The 13346-nt window shown below is 40.0% G+C and overlaps 1 protein-coding gene across 3 annotated transcripts in view; it reads left to right on the top strand.

Annotated features, from left to right (window-relative positions):
• The first annotated feature begins 940 nt into the window (after positions 1-940).
• The window catches only part of ATP9B (ATPase phospholipid transporting 9B (putative)), a 154474-nt gene continuing 142068 nt past the window's right edge, over positions 941-13346 (top strand). For all 3 annotated transcript variants that reach the window (XM_082288844.1, XM_082288843.1, XM_082288842.1), the window contains exon 1: positions 941-1060. In XM_082288844.1, the coding sequence (XP_082144970.1) occupies positions 966-1060 (95 nt within the window). In that variant the 5' untranslated portion in view covers positions 941-965. The remainder of the gene's footprint in view (positions 1061-13346) is intronic.

Raw genomic sequence — 13346 nt, 5'->3', positions numbered from 1 at the left:
AGGAGCATCCTTCATTGTAAGCTGTGTATTGTGGTGCCTCCGTAACGACCATCCTTCTCTTGGTCGAAGATAGAAGATACACCGTAAGGTGCAGCAACACTTTGGTCTTCAGTGTCTGGGTCATAAGAGCAACTTCATTTAGCAATAGGCATTGAGAAAAAAAGAAAATTATTTTCTTTCTCCTCTTGTGGAAAGTCTTCTATATTTGTAATGGTGTTAGGCCTTTTGCTCCCCCACAGCATCTGATTCCATGGGAATACCGACAGAAAACATCCTACAATAGGTCTATAAACACACCTATCTTCAGGCTTTTGCTGGTGGTGACTTGTGTATCAATCCTGTGAGGTCCCACAGACTGGTTCATCATCCCTGACATACAGGGACGTATGTATGACCCTGAGACAATACCTGTCTCTGTTTAATGGCTGGAGAGCATCACTTGCAGATATGGTACTTCAGAAGCTGAATAATTATGGAATCACAGAACAGGTCAGGTTGGAAGGGACCACAGGGGGTCATTTGGTTCAACTTCCCTGCTCAAGTAGGGTCACCCTAGAGCCCATGGCACAGCACTGCGTCCAGACGGTTCTTGAGTATCTCCAGTAAGGGAGACTCCACACCCTCTCCGGGCAACCGCACAGGAGAGGTCTTCCTCATGTTCAGGTGGAACTTCCTGTGCATCAGCTCCTGCCCGTTGCCTCTTGTCCGGCAGCACGGAGCAGAGCCCGGCTCCCTCCTCTCCGTTCCCGCCCGGCGGATCCCGGCGGATCCCGCTGTCTGAGCCCTGAGCTCCGCCAGCCCCGCGGAGGCCGTGGGCAGCACGCGCCCACCAGCCCCGCGCGCGGCCCGCGCCCCACCGCCCCGTGTTTACCCCGAGCCCCCGCCCCTCCTGACGTCACTGGGCGTCGGCCGTGACGTCACTTGCCCGGGCGGTGCCCGGCGGGTGGTGGGGGGGCGCCCCCAAGATGGCGGACCAGATCCCGCTGCGCCCGGTGCCGCGCAGCGCCCAGCGCAGGGCGGCCTATTACAGCAGCGCCGCCGCGGCGCAGCGGCACAGCAGGTACGGACAGGGCCGGCGCGGCGGCTTCTGCCCTCCTCCTTCCCCTCTCCTTCCTCTGTCCCCAGCCGCGGGCGGGGCGGCGTGCGCCCCTCGCCCAGCCCCGCTGCCCTGCGGGGCTCCGGGACCGCCCGCCCGCTCCGGGGGGAGGGCGGGAAGGGGTGGCGGCCCCGCCGTGGATGGCGGAGGGGGGTATTGGCAGTCGCTGGCTCCCGCAGGCCTCCGCGGCTGTGGCCGCCTCTCCTGGGCCGCTGTTCCCGTGTCCCGGCGGCGGGGCTGGGGCCGGGACGGGTTGTGGTGGCGGCGGGAGGATGCGCAGGGCGCCCTCGGCCCGGCTGCTCCCGGTGCCGGCCCCGCGCCCGCGGGTGCGGCCTTCGATCGCCCGGCCCCGCCACCCGCAACTCCGCGCAACTCGGGTCCCTTGCCAGGAGTTCACTTAGGAGCGGGATTCCCGCGGCGGGGGGCTTGTTTGGGCGTCCTTAGGAAATATGTTGCGAGCTAGTTGTTGGGTGCTAGCACGGACACCATTCCTGAGTGTGGGAATTAAAATAACTTCAAATTTCCTGAAAGATATACTATTGGGCTTCAGCAATTTGGAAAAGATGGTTTAAAGGACTGACATCAAATTGTTTCCAGGCAAAAATTGAATGTTTCTTCGCTTCCCATTATTCTGGATTTATTCTAAGTATACTATTGTTTTGAGCAAGGAAAAACTTTGCTCCATAATTTTGGTATCTCCACTGGATAGCCGTCTTACAATGGATGATGTGATTATACTTACTGGTTTGAGGTTTCTTTCCTCTTTTTGTTCTTGTAGAGCATTGGCTGTGGATACAAGGACTGGAGGGAGCAGTTGTAGGATCTGAAGTAAATGGACTTGCTAAGAACAGAATAGTTGGTGCTGTTGTTCTAGTTCAAATACAGTGATAAATCTGTTTCATAATGAATAAAATGTATTTCCTTCTTTGTCTGGATGGGATAACTAACAAGAAAGGTTAAAGTTTAAAGGTGTGCAAAATAGGTTAGGCTTACATTATGTTGTCTTGATTCTTAAACTGGACAAAGGTTTTTTTATGAACCTTCACAAGTTTGTAGGACTGTCTGCCATAGTAGTAGGTTTTCCCATCTCACCAATTAATACTTGAACATCTGACAATTTGTAGTAGGTTTGTCCTCTGTCTTGAGGTAGGGCAGTGTTACCATCATTATCCCTATTCCTTAGAGAATTGAATCAGAGAAATCTCTCACTGAAGTTTGTTTTTCGGTAGGTGCTGTGCTCAGGAATAAAGAGGAGGATTAGATAGGCGTAAACTTAGTCCAGACTGTAAAAGGTACTGGGAGTTCTGTTGTAGGTTAACCAGGAGTGTTTTGGTGATTTGAAAAATGCTTTAGATGTGATGGATTGAGTCCCTAAGTCACATGGTTACACAGGTTTATTGAAGGTGTCATTGTGGTTCTTTATACAAACTGTTTAATCGTGGCTTTATAAACAGATTTGGCAAGCTGTAGGAACTAGCAAGGAACTACCAAGTCATTACAAATTTGCTTCTTGCTCTCTGTCTTTGATCAACATTGCCCTCCAAAGATTGTGGGTTACATTCCTTCTAATTTAGATGACATCTTTCAGAGTTACGGTCTTTCATAATCTGTGTATTTAACTTACTGATCCTCCACAAAAGTGATTATTTATCTTTTTCATTACTTTTGTGCAACTTTTGGTAGGTATATAAAAGCTTTAAAAATTGACAGGCTCATTTATTGCATTTCTTTATTTTTGATCACTTGATTAATCAATTGCTCATTTGAGCTCTTAGAGTTAGAATACTTACACTAGCCTCTTCACTCACTTTATTGGTTTTATTTTTGATAATGTGAGTTGAGTAGGTTGGTCACTCTCCTTCAAGAATACCTTGCCTTGGCATTATGAGAGCACCTCTGGGAGGTGTCCTATGGACCTGTAACAAAACATGGGAATGCTTGCGTAGAGTCTACCACAGCTGTCTTGTGTAGAGTCTAAGGGGAAGTACAGCAGTGCAGATAGCCGACTTGTAAGTCTTATGGCTCTAAGCTTGTAATTGAACTACCACTTCTATGCCTTTATTAATGATTCATCATGCTTTTCTAATCTTTATCTTCAGCACAGACTCTGAAGAAGCCTTGCATTCCTGTGGAAACTGCAGCAAAGGTCCTGATGTCAGATACTTATGAGAGTGTTCAAGTGAAGTCACTGAGGTCTCTGATATGCAGAAACCTATCATGTGCATGTATGCTTGAGGATTTTGCCTAAAAGGGTGTAATCATCTTGGCATCAGCATATCTCTGAAGATGTCTAGAAACAAACACCCATTAAAATACACTAGAGTTGGTATATGGGGTTTAATCCAGTGCTGTTGTTTCTGGACCTTCAAGAGTCTTTGATGTGCTGTGATTTATTTCTTCAGTGAAGAATTTACAGTCTTTTGGAAATCTTATACACACATCCTTAACTTAATTGTGGTAGTGTTTTTCATTCCAGTTGATTGTCCTGCTGCTGGGCAACATCAGTTAATACAACTCATCAGTTGCTAACCTTTATTGGCCTCACAGCTAATTTATAGGATGACTTCTTTTGCTTGAGCTAAGCAGTCTGTAGGAGTCTTTGCCAGTGTTGCTATAGTTTGCTTTGCAGTAAGGACAAAGACTTTCATACTCAGGGTTTGCCTATAGTGCGCTTTGTGCTTTTGAGATTTATTTAGACAGACTGCGCATATTTTAAAGCTGGAATATGTTTTCCCACACACACCTAAAGAAACTTCAACAATATGCACACTTCTGTATAAAATTGTAGCCAGCTAAGAATCGTGAAATGTCCTGGGATGTACTTTATATATAAATAAACATGACAAGACTAATGTATTTTATATATTCATACTGTATATGTTAAGGTATGTTAAAAAAAAAATTAAAAATACATATTAAATGTTACCTGTGGTTCAATGAACACATGCATGTTCTGCTTTTATTTCTGATGCTTAAGGGCAACTTACTACTTTTGCAGTAGAAATTGAGTTATTACATTTTCTGTCATCTTTATCTCAGATGGACAGAGAACTGTTCATGTGCTGCCATTAGCAATTAGGGAAATCCATCTTGGAGGAAAAGGTTGTTCAACTTAAAATTAACTTGAAAAATCCTTGCTATTGTTTAGGATTTTCAACTTGTATAGTTGTAAAAAGGCTTGGGGGAAAAGCCGATTGGTTCAGCACCTTGTCCTTCAGCTTGAAGGTTGTTATCTACAGGAAAATTAGCTGCTGCTTTTTATTTACATGGTGAGGGAGAAGGAGGACCAGAGAACATTCGGGTTCGCCTTAAATGTGCAGTGAGGCTTGTTCTCATCTGTTAGACTTGTTGTCCTCAACCCCAGAGTAATCAACTGCTGAATGCAGGAAGGAAGTTGACTGTGCTGTGCTCGTTGTCACGTGACGTTGATGGCAGGAAAACAAGAAGCCTGGTGGAATTTTGAAGCTGATAAGGAACTAAACCGTAGTCAATCATCATTTATCCATAAACAAAATAGCTGCTTTATTCATGCTTGCTGCTGTCAGTGTATGCTTGTGTTTAGCCTAATAGGGCTGAGGTGAGAGGTGTTGGGACTCCTGAGCTGGTACCAGAACATCACATCTTACCAGCTTTCCCTTATGTGACATACATTTACTTGCACTCCAGATCCTCACAAAGGTGGTGTCATGAAAGATACCCAGTCACTGGAAGGAAATCTCTTGCATGATTATTCATGGTATGAGCCACTGTAGTGTATTTATGAATGGCACTACTGGATATATGAGGTGGTTGTGGCAGGGTAAGTTGTGGAACAGATCAACCTCTGTTGCTTGTCTCTGCAGTTTGCCACTGATGGAACAACTCTGTTTTAAGGCAACTGACTATACTGTTGTTTATTTATTTTATGTCATTAGCAAATAAGAAAATTGCACAAGAAGGAAAAAAAGAACCAAATAATAGGGTAATGTGTCTTTTGTACAGATAAATGCAGGATACTTGGTCCTTAACAATTGGTGATCTGTAGCTTATTTAATGTGAAGTATGTATAATAGAAAAAATGAAATCTATTCCAGAAAAAAGGAAATGGAAGTCTGGAGAATTTGAAATTCAATGAGAATTCACATGCTTCCCTGATACTTGCAAACCAATTTTTGTAGTACACAGAAAATAAGATGATTTAATGTAGTAATACTGTTCTGATGCTTTCCATTTGAATGAAAGCTGTTCCCAGCAATCTTGTAGTCTGTATGGTTATGATTTCTCAGGGTGTTTGACTAGGTTCCACAGTGAACCACCAAAGAAGAAATAAAAATGTCAACAGACAGTACTCAAGGCTTGTACTGTAATTCTGTGGGGTTTTTTCACTTCTGGGATAGTCTGATGTGAGCTTTGTTAAAATACCTTGATTTGTGCTGCCTTTCAGTTGTTTGTTAGAACTGTGTCCTAATTCTAAACTATGAAGTGATTTTCACAGTCTAGATGTTATTCTTCATATTCCAGTGGGTTTTGATATTTCATGTGTAATAACTAAGAATAATGTCTCCAAATAACTGAAAATATTATTTGATGAGGCCATGCAACAATCAGATCTTTTAGGACCTAACATCTCTTGTAGAATGGCGTTCACAGAAAGTTCATGACTTATATTGGTATAACTGTGGGTCTGGAAAGCCTTGTAAAATGTCCATAATTGTTCAAAAAACCCAAATATTGATACATATCAGTGGAGTTTACCCATCGAATGGGCTATATGCAGTGATATTTGGTATCTTGTACGGTTTTCTGAAATGCTGCTAGTTCCCGTGAATCTCCTCCTGGGTATTTCTGAATGTTTAGAACAAAAGTTCTTACAATATCTGGGCAGAGTTTTACAGGTTTCAATTTCATCTTCTCCCCTACACACCTGTTAATTGAATGGCCCTACATATTTCATCTTGAAAATGAGCTTGAAAATGATGGATGAAGCTGAATGACTGACAACATTGGCATTAATTTGAATTTTAATATAGCGTCTGTGATAAAACATTCCAAAGATGGAACTGAATTGACTTTTGAACATCTGTGTTTTAAAACTGCTGTTGCAAAGTGACAGTAACTTCTTCAAACATCTGTTGTTTGACCGGAAGCAGTAACTTGTTAAGTCCAGGAACATAAACTGTAAATAGCTATGTTACTTTTTTTGTAAAAATAGCATTGTTAACGCTCTTCATTCTGCTACTCTGGACATGATCACAGAAGCTCCTGGAAGTTAATCAGCTGTGGGGGTGTGTAGGAGTGGGTACTTAAAACTTGTTAATTCCCTACATGTGTACTGGTACACCTGCACTTCCTTGTGGACAAAGCTCCCTAACAGCATCCCGGTTCTTGTGGTGCTTTGTTTAAATCAGAGTTCCTGTCTTGTGTTTTTTTTCCTCTGTGACAAGCAGACAGGAATGGCAGCAAAATGGATGCGTCATTACAGATGATTTGTATCTGCTTTCTGTAGGACAGAAATCTTTGCAGGAGGTAGCAACTCAAAGTGAGATGTATCAGTTGTTACTGTGATACCAAAAGTTGCGAATGTTACAGGTTCAGCTGATACTTGCTGGAAATGTCATGAACTCTGAACAAATAAATGCGTTATTCCTGGTGTTTCAGGCTACAGGTGCTGATCTGTAGATGTTGTAGTGTATTGGGAATGAGAACACATTAAATTACACAGCTGTATGTTATGCTGATATATTCAAATACATATATATTCATTCCAAGACACCTCTATCTTTTGTTTCAGCATAAGGAGGAAAGGATCAAAGGCAGTGTGAAGAAGTCTCACTAGAATAGTCCTTAGGAGAGTTGTCTGTACTGTTATGCCATTTTTACAAAGTGGTTCAATCATGTATGTCCTTTTGTTCTTCTTCCAGGAGAATTCTTGCCCCCCCTTTTTTATAGACTCTACCTGAAATCCAAAGTGTTTGTCTCTTTTTCATTTAAAAAAATTCAACATTGATGTCACTGTCTTGCAGGACATACTGCCCTTTGTCATTAGCCTTTCCTGGATTGTGGTTTTGGACAGGTATTTGCCCCTGTTATTTGGAACTATATCACTGAGTGACTTTTAGGTTTAGTCCGAGATCCCATCTCTGAGTTCTGATTCTTCCAACAGGGTTGTTTGCATGGCAGCTTTATACTTAGGATGCTGTATTTGTGTAACGGTGGTTGGGTTGGGTCTGTTTTCAAGATCTCAAGTTATAGAGTACCTCTAGTGTTTAGAAAAAGGAGTAGTTCATGTATTCACATTCCTGAACTGCGTTTTGCTTTCTTTGCTGAAGGCTTTATTTATAGGATAACACTGCTGGTTGGGACTGACATGTAATTTAGGATAGGTGCAGATTCTGGGACTTCTGCCTAGGACAAAGGTCCAAGGAGTTTGATGTGTAAGTTTTGAAAAATAGTCTTGCCATATGTTAATATTTTCAGACCTTGTATGCAGTGTGTGTTGTCATTGTTAGTTTCTGTGGCTTTTACTTTTCAGAGCAAAGTTTAATGATTTAATGTTGCAGGTAACCATATGACGTGCATATAAAGTTGCTCACATTAGCAACTGTAAAATAATTTTACAAACAATGGCACTTTCATTGGTGTGATACCTGAGAAGTAGTTTGTCATATTTTATCTGCAGACACAAATTTAGATGACATAGGAACTTTAGGTGATTTTAGTAAAAAAGTGATTTTTAATTGCAGTTCTTCAACTTGGCATTATGTAGAACTGTGCATTTGGAAAAAGTTGTCTTTATGTTTTTCTCTTCACTAGTAATGCTCTTTCACACCAAGATAGGTGTACAGACAGTAATAATTTTTAGCAGTTATTCTTTCAGTAATTATTCTGATCTGAAGCGTTTTAATCATTAGGCAAAAAAAAAAGTTTGAGAACTTCAAATTACTATTGCAGATGTTGCTGTTGTTTGCATAGGCACAAGTGACTGCATGTTTAAGCTATTGCTTTTGCATGCCTTCCTGGTTTGTATCTATAGTATCTAAATACAGTGATTTGTATTGCTTGGGCAGGCATTTGGATTGCTAAGAACAGGGAGAGAAAACAATTGATTGGGCTACAATGTCAATAACAATACCCAGTGACAATGATAAAATGGCCCCGTTGTTCTAATCAATGACATACCCTACTAATTAAAAACAGGGTTCTGGTGAATGTAGATGATGTTTCCTAAGGTCCTGCTGTGTATCTAGGTGTTTCTGGTATCTGTTAAATACAGAGACTCACTCATCTTGTCACGGGTTTCAAAAGGTGTTGTATTAGGGTATGTCTAGTGCTTTGTAAGGTGAGCAAGGGGTAATAAGGACAGGTGCCTTTTTCCATGGAGGCTTCATTACACAGATCTTTTCAATTTGCTTCTTCTGTATATTGTTCTAGTAAGAAAGTGTGATGTAGGAGAGAGAAAAGGCACATAGAATTCATAATATTTGATTTTTGTAGGTGTCTGGTGGAACCTGTAGTTTTAGTATCTGTTGTAAGCCATTTTATAAAATCTACTTATGAGAGGGAGTTGCTGTGGTAATAACTTCGTATTATGCTGGTAGGCCTTTATCTCAACAGATAGAAGGGTTTTTCCCTTAGTTCTGCAAGGCAGAAGATAGCAGATTCTTGTTTGTGGTTTTTTGTTTGGTTTTTGTTTGTTTGTTTGTTTGGGGTTTGGGGTTTTTTTTTGGTTGGTTGGTTTTAGGGTGGGGTTTGTTGTTGGGGTTTTTTTTAGTTGTTTGGTTGTTTTTAATATTGTTGTTTTATTTTTTGTAGTAATAGTAGTAGTTCAACAATGCTGCCTTGAGGTTTTCCAGATTATGTCTCTGTATCATTTGGGGCCAGGGGGACAGTGATTTATTTGGTCTTATTGCAGAGTTTGATCTTACTCATCTCAGTGATGCAGTCAGTAATAAATTTGCCTGCATGCAGTAGAAATAGTTTTTCCTTCTGTCTATTTTGTTGTCCAGTGGATAAACATGCACTATGACAAGAGCATTGTACTAAGTTTTCAAAGATCCTGGATATAAATGTTCAGCTCTACAAATATCCAGCATCCTTAAAAGCTGTCCAAATGTATTTTCTTTTTTTTTTTTTTTCTTTTTTAGTATTAACTGTGGTACTCTATAAAAATTTGTAATAGCATTATTTTGTGTGAGTGTGTGATTTTTTTTATGCCAGGACCTGCATTCAGAGACTTCCCAAGTAACACTGATTAGGGGTGTACTTGCATTAGAGGCACAGCTAAAGCTGAATAGGGACATATAGCGGCAAGCTCTAATCAATTTAAAAAACTTCTGATATAGCTTTTCTGTGTTTTTTAGGAAGAGGTTGGAATAAATTCTTTCAATTTCATGTGTTTAGCTGTAGAAGATTTTTCCTTTTTCAACTTCTGTTGTAATCTAGGAACAACATGATTGCTTTGTAGTTTAACAAAATTTGCTGCTTTGTGAAGCATAGAGGTGTTTGAAATTAGAGGAAAATGTAACTTCTAATTCTTAGAAATTAAGGTAATATTTGAGGAAAATAAGTACTTGTAGTTTGATTTTTCTTGGGTAACTTTCTAGCAAAGCAATTTGTTTTATGAATACACTGGTTATTTGATTAAGAGGAAGGGTTACATGAAAATACGTTGTATAGTTATAAACATGGTTATGGATGAATTATCCTCTCTTAATAAAATTTATGCAGCTGCAGTTTCCTGGGAATTTTTTCTTTGTTACAGGACATGATCTGAACAGTTTTGTCAGTGATACGGGCAGTCTGCAGCAGTTGCTGATTTGGTGGGTCATCCTTTAAGAAACAATTCTTGCTCTTCGTATGGATATACCTGTCACTTTCGTCATTTTTTCTCCTATTGCTTCTCTACAATTTGGCAGATCCTGCCTTTGTCTTCAGACTTGGAAAGCGTTCACATAGGTTGGAGGTAGAGCAGGATATGAGTGAGACAGATCATGCAGCTTACTCTGTCCTCTGCCTGTAACAGGAAGCAGAGGGAGTCCTGTGGCTGCCACAGCCACTCAGCCAAATCACCAGCTCTTTGCAGGACGGGACGTGGTCACAGTGGTGGGTGGCAATAGCTCAGCTGGTCTTTCTCAGCTTTTTTTACTCGAGACTTTTTCCACTGCAGCCTCTCTTCCATGCTACTCTGCATTCCACAGCCATCTCCTGGGTCCAGTTCATGCATAGACTCATGACCATGCATTTGTTTTTCCTCCCTCACTAGATTTGAGAAATACTGCTTTAAGACATCAGCTTTGTTTTTCCGTCTTGTGAATGATGGTCTATAACAAAAGTAACAGCTGATGAGGAACAAATATTTATGCAGTATCTGACACAGTGCTTATATTTCTACCTGGGTCTTTTAATCAAGGAGATAAAAAAAAATCTTCATAAATACTGCTGCTGCATTTGTTGAGTGAGTAAAACCAGAAAAACATGCAGCCACAATTGTTGTGTCTTGCACCTTCCTGCTGCAGCCTTGAATATTGGTCTTTTAGAGTAATGGAAAGCTGGCAGAAAACACAGAAAGTATTATGGATCTAAATAGGTAGGCAAGTTAGGTTTAAATAACTTAGAATGGCTTCCATTACCTGTTACAATACCTGTGAAACTCTGCAGCTGCATCTGCTCTGGCAAACAGCCATCAAAGTGGAATGATGTAGGTACATGTGACTTGAGGCATCATTTTCACAGCAGATATTTATATCAAAATTTCACTTACAAGTATTTATTGTACATGACTTCCTTTCAGCTAAATCCGTTAAATTATATTCCTAATAGTAGTCAGATTTTGTGGAAAGTTGTTTAATATTAATGTTCCCCTTTTCTTAGGAAACCATATTTTGTAAAGATATTTTGTAAATTCATACCTGATTTAGTATCAGTCATGCTGAGAGTTTTGATGTTTTCACTCTGGCTTCTTTATTCATGTTGCTTTCAGTGCTTCCCTATTTAATACAAGTTTCTAGGATTATACTTAATTGATTTGTCACTCAAGGAAAATCAGCACTGCAAGCAATTAAGTGCACAAAAATACTAGGTAACAAAGACACAAAGATTTTTGTCCTCATCCTAGTTATGAAAAATCCATTATTCATTATCTTACTGTTTTTAAATACTGAAGTACAGTTTTCCAACACAATAGCAAAATTGCTTTTGAAACAGAATGAATTGCTTGCCAGTTCAGAGGCTGTATGTTGAAGTCAGGCTTACCAAACACGATGGTGCTTATGCTCATTATCTTCACTACTTGGTGAAGCTCCATGTTTGAAGGTGCAAACCTAGATACCGATGGTGGGAAAAAAACCTTGTCTTTAATACAATGATAAACAAATCTTAAAGAAATTATGATTAGAAGAGCAATGTATTCTGCAAATATTACCACATTTACAAAATAGACTTAAATGTTCAGCATATGTGTGAATTTTTCTCTGTCAAATCTCTCTCCTGTGATTCTCTCGCTTTAGTGTGTTCCTTCGACAAAGATTTTACCATGTTTACTGTGTTACTGTTGTTTATAAGAGATACTATTTTTCAAATCAGACACTTGTTAACTTTGTATGGAAGTAAAAGGGATGTGTTACTTTTTGATATCTTGTATACTCCATTACAGCTGGCAGACTGTGATTTCACTGGGGGGTGTTAAAATACATCATTAATTGGATGTCCAAGAGCAAAACACAATGCAACATAAAGCTCTCTGTTAAAACCGTGCTAATGTAATTTACAAATTTAATTAGAAAAGATTATAAAAGCATGGAACAGGAGTATGTTTAAACGCACGCCTGTCTTACTGGAAGTCTAAGAATAATGTAATATCTTGAGTGTTCTCAAGCAGTGGTTTTATTACCTAGTGTTGATCTAGTCTGAGAGCAATCAATGTAATTTGGGATAATATGGATGTTAACCTGTAATAACTCCTGTGTTTTGTGAAGAGAATTTTTTATATTTTTTTCTTAATGTCCATTAATAATAATAGCTAGATTGTCATATTAAATTAAATATCAGATACAGCTTATTGCAAACAACATTGTGAAGATCAAGTTTTTCATGTTTGTTTTAAACTTTTTTTTTTTAAGTGGGTGCTCTTAGCAATAATTTGGAAAGCATTTTCTGTGCCATATTCTCACATAACTTTCTGGGAACTCTTAACCTTTAATGTTAGCACAGTTTAATCTAGTTTGAAACTTTGGTTGTGTTTTCTACAGTGTGGTGGTGCTTTTACACCATTTGAAACTGATGAAGATTTCTTTTCACAAGGTCTAATAAGGTTCTGATACTCAGTTGACTTGAAACTGGGTGTGAGAGGTGTTTGTTTATTATTATTCCTAGTTATACAATATTTTCTGATGTGCTCGGAACACATCAACATCCCTTAGTGGTGTTCCATACCAAGTGATTCCAAGGAGGTGTAGAAATCAGGGCATTACCTGCCAAAGAAAAGAGGGAATGTCTAGAAGACTTGTTAAACAATAGTAGGTTTGGGGGTCTTTGTTCCCCTTCCTTATTAGAGTTTACTTCTTAACTGTGTTGATACCAATTTATTATATAGCCAGTGTAAAGTATGTGGTGTACCTTTTCAATAGAAATCTAATATTCAATCCTTCTGTTTCCTCCCTCCCTTTCCTGGCATCCAAAAAAGTTAATAACTGCTTTTAATATATATTCTTGTATACAATAGGGCTCAACACAGAAAATCTAGGGTGAAAGGAAATGGTTTCAGGTTTTTGTATTAAATATATAGTGAATTGAAAAAATGCAAGCCCAGTGATGGTGCCTTGATGGTGACATGCTCATTCCTCGTGTTTGTAATATTGCTTTTAAAAAAGATACCGGCTTTGTCTATCAAGACTTTCGACTGAATGACTGCTCTATGTCAGCAGAACTCCCTCCTGCTCAAGCAAGGCTACCTAGAGCTGCTTGCCCAGGATTGTGTCTAGACAGATTTTAAATGTCTCAAAAGATGGAGATGCCACAATCTCCCTGAACAGCTCATATCCGTGCTCAGTCATCCTCATGTTAAAAGTGTTCCCTGATGTTGGGATGGCACCTTCTGTGTTTCAGCTTGTGCGCATTGCCTCTAGTCCTGTGACTGGGCACCACTGAAGACAGTCTGGTTCAGTCATCTTTGCAAACTCCCTTCAGGTCCATAGACATTAGTCAGATCCTGCATGTGCCTTGTCTTCTCCAGGCTGAGCAGTCCCAGCTCTCTCATTCTTTCCTTGTAGGAGAG

Source organism: Coloeus monedula, assembly GCF_965178545.1.
Source record: "Coloeus monedula genome assembly, chromosome: 1".
Lineage (NCBI taxonomy): Eukaryota > Metazoa > Chordata > Aves > Passeriformes > Corvidae > Coloeus > Coloeus monedula.
This window is presented reverse-complemented; position numbering and strand designations above follow the sequence as displayed.